The sequence below is a fragment of the Acanthisitta chloris genome, unplaced genomic scaffold (genome assembly GCF_000695815.1).
Source record: "Acanthisitta chloris isolate BGI_N310 unplaced genomic scaffold, ASM69581v1 scaffold34975, whole genome shotgun sequence".
NCBI classification, from domain to species: domain Eukaryota; kingdom Metazoa; phylum Chordata; class Aves; order Passeriformes; family Acanthisittidae; genus Acanthisitta; species Acanthisitta chloris.
In genome coordinates this window covers 1,758-7,055 of record NW_008673784.1, presented here as the reverse complement: position 1 = coordinate 7,055, position 5,298 = coordinate 1,758, and the positions used below count along the sequence as shown (strand labels likewise).

Genomic DNA, 5,298 nt, shown 5'->3' with positions numbered 1-5,298 from the left:
TTTCCCATTTCTAACAGACATATCTAGAACAACAATTGGTCAAAGGAAAAGGAACTTAAAAACTCCCCCACACCTGAAGTGGCAAGGACTGGGGTAAATTATTAAAGTGTCACATAACTGAGCAAAGTACTAAAAGAAGTGAAGTATAAACAATGCAATCTAATTTTTTTTGAGTATTTAAATTATTATTAGTAATTGATTATTAACAATAAGTAGTTGATTTGGTAATAATTAGTGTTTCATTCATTATTATAAAGAGCCACCAACTGTAAAGTTGACATTCTGTTTCTGGCAGTGCCACTGATTCATAGTGCTCTTGGTTAAAACATAAATGGAGAGAAGTTAAACTGCAGACTGTATCAAATATTCCCCCAATTCAACCTGCAGCTCTGAAAGATGGTCTCGTTTTCCAAACACTGCCATTTCTGTATGCAAATTGTCACAGAAGTGCCCAACCTATCAGCAGTGCCTGGTAAGACATTCAATTTCTCTCTATTTAAGTTTCCTCATCTCTGCCCTAGAAACAGAGTTGAAGAAAGGAGGAAAGAGAAGAAGGGAAAAAAGTGCCCAGCCCAGTAAGATTTTAGCATCCTTTATTTCTGTCAAAATCCATAGCCTGGTGTTCCTTTAACACCTCCATTCAGTTCTGAGAGCAACTCAGTTCACGCCAGGATGGTGCTCCTGGAGCTACCACTGTTTCTTATAGAGATCTCATTCCCTATCCTTTCATGAACTAATTCTGGGTACATTTAATACCTGAGGGTTGCTTCCTACGGACACACCAGGATCACTGGAGGAATTATGCAAGAAAAGCAACACAAACATTTTTCTGGATAAGAGTCACAACCCTGCACATTCCCTTTTCACTAGTAGAACCTTAAATCTCCAATGATGAGAAAGAGTCACTCTGGGATGGGAGATAGGCTCTCAGGTGGAAGATACACTTGTTTCCACCCTCCCCAGGATATAGGAAGAACATCAAATGCAAAACTCTTCTTCCTGCTTTTGCAGAGCACAGCACAGCCTGGTTCATGCTAGGGGATCTCTTAATGTTAGATGTGGAAACATTTGCACCGTTTTTTCACCTTCCTTAACTGTTAGGCCCTAGAACTGAGAGAAAAAAAAAAAAAAAGAGAAAAAAAGGCAGGAAAAATACTGCTTGTTAAGTGAGATATTATCTGTGTTTTCTGACTCTCTTGTATGGGTGCCGGATACCGTTTGGTTAAATGTATGTCAGGTCTCTCCTCATTTCAGAACTGCAACTGCTTGCCTCATGAAATACCACTTTCAGGAGAAAAATAAAAAGTGTGAACCCTGTGCTAGTCACACAGTATTTCAGTTCCTCTTGGAACAAGCCATGCCTGGATTCCCAGAAGTAGGAATGCCTGTGTGCACGCAGGGTTCGGCTCACTCACGCTAGCTTTATACTCTCTTGGCCTGGCTGGCCCTGCCACACCTGAGCCAGCGGCAGCTGCGCAGAGCACACAGCTGCAAAATACTGCTGTTGAGCTGAGGAGACTGTTTCTAGAGACCTGTTTTATTTCTGGGTCAAAAACCATCACCACCAAAAAAATCCCCAAACAAATCCACCAAAACAAATTTATTTTTTAAAAATAACCCCAAGTGTGCTACTGAACCAAGTCACCTAATTCCACAGGCCCAAAAAAGTAAGCTATACCTGATGAGCATTACTCACAGAACAGGAGAAACAAATAGAAGTGTTTTACAGCTGACAAGCCAATCTCACACTCCTGTAACAGTGCAACTGTCTAACTGGTTCCCAGTATATAGTAGAGCTCTCTCATCATGCCAGGAACATCCTTGAAGCATGTAGAACCCCAGGAGAGAGGACAAGGGGCAAAACTCCTTTCTGGATTCACCAGCCTACGAGAAAGATGTAGGCAACATCCCTGTACCTTCAGATCCTCTACTTTTGAGGTCCAGTAAGAGCTTACAAAGAGTCACAATCTGTGGAACCTTGCTTCCTGAAGGCTGAGTTCACACACAATCCATATCACAAATGAAAGTAAATTAGCAAGTTCTTTCTTTGGCCGGTTGTTCACAAATCCAGCTAACAACCCAATACATCTCGTGGCTTCTGCTCATAGAAAGTATCAGATGCTCAGTGACAGGAACAGCAGGAAGAGTTCAGAGCATTTTTTTTCTATAATCTATGTAGGTCTACCTCTTATCAGAGGTAACTATTTTTTTCAAGAAAACCCTCTCTCATCACAGAATAGCAGTACTGCATGACATGCTAGAAAAACTAAAGGGCACATGAAAGTACTATAATGGTTTAAATGCCGGAAAACTTGGAGAGCTACAAGTCATATAGGTAGATATATTATGTATGTATTTACATATACACAAGCATTCAAAATGGCAGCATTTCTTGCAATTCTTCCCTCTCAAGGGGAGAAGCAGACCATAAGGAAGGCAAAGTGTTTGACCCTCAAATCCGCCTCATGACTCAAAGCACCATTTCCCACACTGTTCCTCTCCATGTCAAAAGAAAAAAGAACAATGCTCCAGTAAGAGGTAGCAGGTGTGGAGCTCAAATTCACCCTGTTGTAAAGAATACCACAAGGGTTAGGTGTGGCTATCCAGGGTAACCTGTGCTGCTGCAGAGGAAGAGGAGGTCAGTGCTCCTGCCCCCAGGAGCTCACGCGAGCAGGAAAGGGTTTCTGCAGCAGGCAGAGGAGCTCGACTCGAATCACGTTTCCTCTCACACTGCGTAAGGGATTAAACCCCCACTGCTTTTTCTGCTAGGGCCACACATGCTCCAAGCACAGCACATATAGGACAGGTTTTATTTCATTTACAAATTGGTTCAGCATGCAACAAAACAGTAATATGTAAGTATATCCAGTTACAATTTCAAATCTGTTACCTGAGGAGGGAAGTGAACATGCCTCCACAGGGCTGACTAGGAATGACTTCCCTATAATCAACGTAATGGGTAATGTTCTGTTGGCATGAAAGATTATTATATTGCTGCTCATTCAGACAGTAAATGTGTCTGATTTTCAATCCTGAGATATCATGAAAAGTTCTGGGCTCCAACTTTTGACAAAACTTCACAAAATGTTTAGAAAGGAGGGAGGAAGGAAAAAAAAAAAGAGAGAAACAGGGAAAGAAAACTGTATTCATATATTTCAGGAAAACCTAGTGCCCTATTCACCCACATTGTACCCAGACCTTCAACAGCTACCTCTTATAGCTGGGCTCGGTGTCCTGAGCCAGCAGTGCCCAGGAACTGCGTCTTAAGCAAGAGCTGCATGCTCAGCCCAGGTACCTGCTGTGAGTGTGCTCAGCCACAGGACTGTCATGTTCCAGGCTGAACACTAAGAGTGAAAACTGAAAGCCATTAACCGTTGCAGCTGCCAACATATTAAGGAAACTAGGAAAGAGACTAACTTGTCCTTTTTTCAACTGCAGAAGCACAACCAGTATGAATAGATGTTGTCTTGCTAAGCCAATTTTTTTAAGGAACCAAGTTCCAAGGAAGTTAAGAATATCCCCCACCTCCCAGGAATATCAATCTGAAGTAAGAGTGCAAAAACCTACCCATGTCTCCACAGGGCAAATTTTTGATACCTAAATTCTCTGCTACTTAATTTTTTTTCAAAATATTGTATTGGACAAAACCAGTTACAAGCATAAAGTCTCATGCCAATCAGTCCTCATTTTCTTTTTTTTTTTTCCCTTTTTCCTTTTTTTTTAACATTTATAAGTAAAACTGAATGCTCTGGAAAAAAAAGTCAAATAACCCTATGTGGTAAATACAGTTTGTTTGCTTAATTCGTATTTCCCCCCTCCCATTGGGTGAACTTTCTTTGTTCTATATTTATTTTGTAACACTCAGAATTTTGCTCCCAAAATGAACAGTGTAAATGTGCACCTGACTGTGCTTCAGGGATATGCTACCAATGCAAAATTACATCTATGCTTCTATATTCCCTTGACTTCTTTATTTACACATTTCCTTTTAAAAAAATCCATGCATCGTTGGGCTTGATATCAAGTGATATCATTAATTATATCTCAATTCCCACTCTTGTTTTTAAAAAATACCAAAAACAATTTTATTGACAACAAGAAAAATATTGTACTGTGCTAGAAAGACGAGCAGGAATTTAGTATTTGCTTTGTAGAAGTATTTGTTAAGGACCTCACCTGAAACCTGGGACATATCTTGAACCTCATCTGTTTCCATTTTCCTCAAGTTATCTGAGAAGAGAGGAAGAGCCTTATGTTAATGCAAAATAACACACACACATACACACACAAGAAAAAAAAGGAAAAAAATCCAACCTCACACACACATAGAAGGAGAAAGAAGTGAAAAGAAAAAAAAAACCCTTTTGCTATTTAACTATAAGATTATCTGGGAAGAATAATGTATTTTTCTCTTTATTTCCTCCCTGCATACTTGCTGGAGTATCAGACTGGCACAGACCTTGATCCTTTGAAAAACAGCATTACAAAGATTTATAAAAATATCATTACAAGCACAGGAGGACCAAATTTGTTATTTATTGTTAATTTCCTACTGCATAATAACCCAAAATGCAAACTGACTGCAACAAAATTAAGCAGAAAATTAAATGGCCCTGGGTCATTGTAGGCACAGAATTCATTCTCTTGGTTGATCCATAGTTATGTTCTTTCTAATTTACTGAGCATGCATCGATGAACCTTGAGTCAGCTTGGTGACACACGTACAATCAGCAATCAAAAAACGAAGCAATTTGCTGAAGAATGTCTCATTTACCCAGGCAGGGCTGCATATCTGAGCAGCCACTGCCACTACCTCCATTAATAATGAATACACCTCCAGCCGCGGCAGATGGGCAGAGCAGCAGCTTCAGGCTTTGGCCCCTCGCTCGCCCGGGAGCCCTTCCTGCAGACCACACCAGCCTGGTGCTACGCCGGGGAGAAGTGCAGCTCCCAAAAATAGTGAAACGAGCCCAGGAGGGAAAGGGAACCCGTGCCTTCCTGTTTTGCTGACAGATGGCTGGCTCCGCGGCATGGTGAGCGATACCGGGAAGCTCCTGCCCTCGCTTGCGACACACCATCTTCCGAGGAGCCAGCGACCAGTGACCACAAGCACCAGGGAGAAGCGTGTGGAGGGTTAGTGGGGTAGAAACAAAATTCAGGTTTCCAGTTGAAAGGGGACCCTGCAGGCCCCAGGGCTGTACTGCTGGCTGTGGACAGCTGGTGGCCCCTTGGATAACAGATGTGCTGCTGGAGAAGGTAGTCCCAGCACAACCTGGTCACCACCTTGAAATACAGTGT

General features: G+C 41.7%; 1 protein-coding gene across 14 annotated transcripts in view; it reads right to left on the bottom strand.

Annotated features, from left to right (window-relative positions):
• IKZF1 (IKAROS family zinc finger 1 (Ikaros)) overlaps positions 1-4,216 on the bottom strand; it is a 50,980-nt gene extending 46,764 nt beyond the window's left edge. For all 14 annotated transcript variants that reach the window (XM_009075091.1, XM_009075077.1, XM_009075078.1 and 11 more), the window contains exon 1: positions 4,177-4,216. In XM_009075091.1, coding sequence (XP_009073339.1) covers positions 4,177-4,216 — 40 coding nt within the window. The remainder of the gene's footprint in view (positions 1-4,176) is intronic.
• Between the last annotated feature and the right edge of the window lie 1,082 nt (positions 4,217-5,298).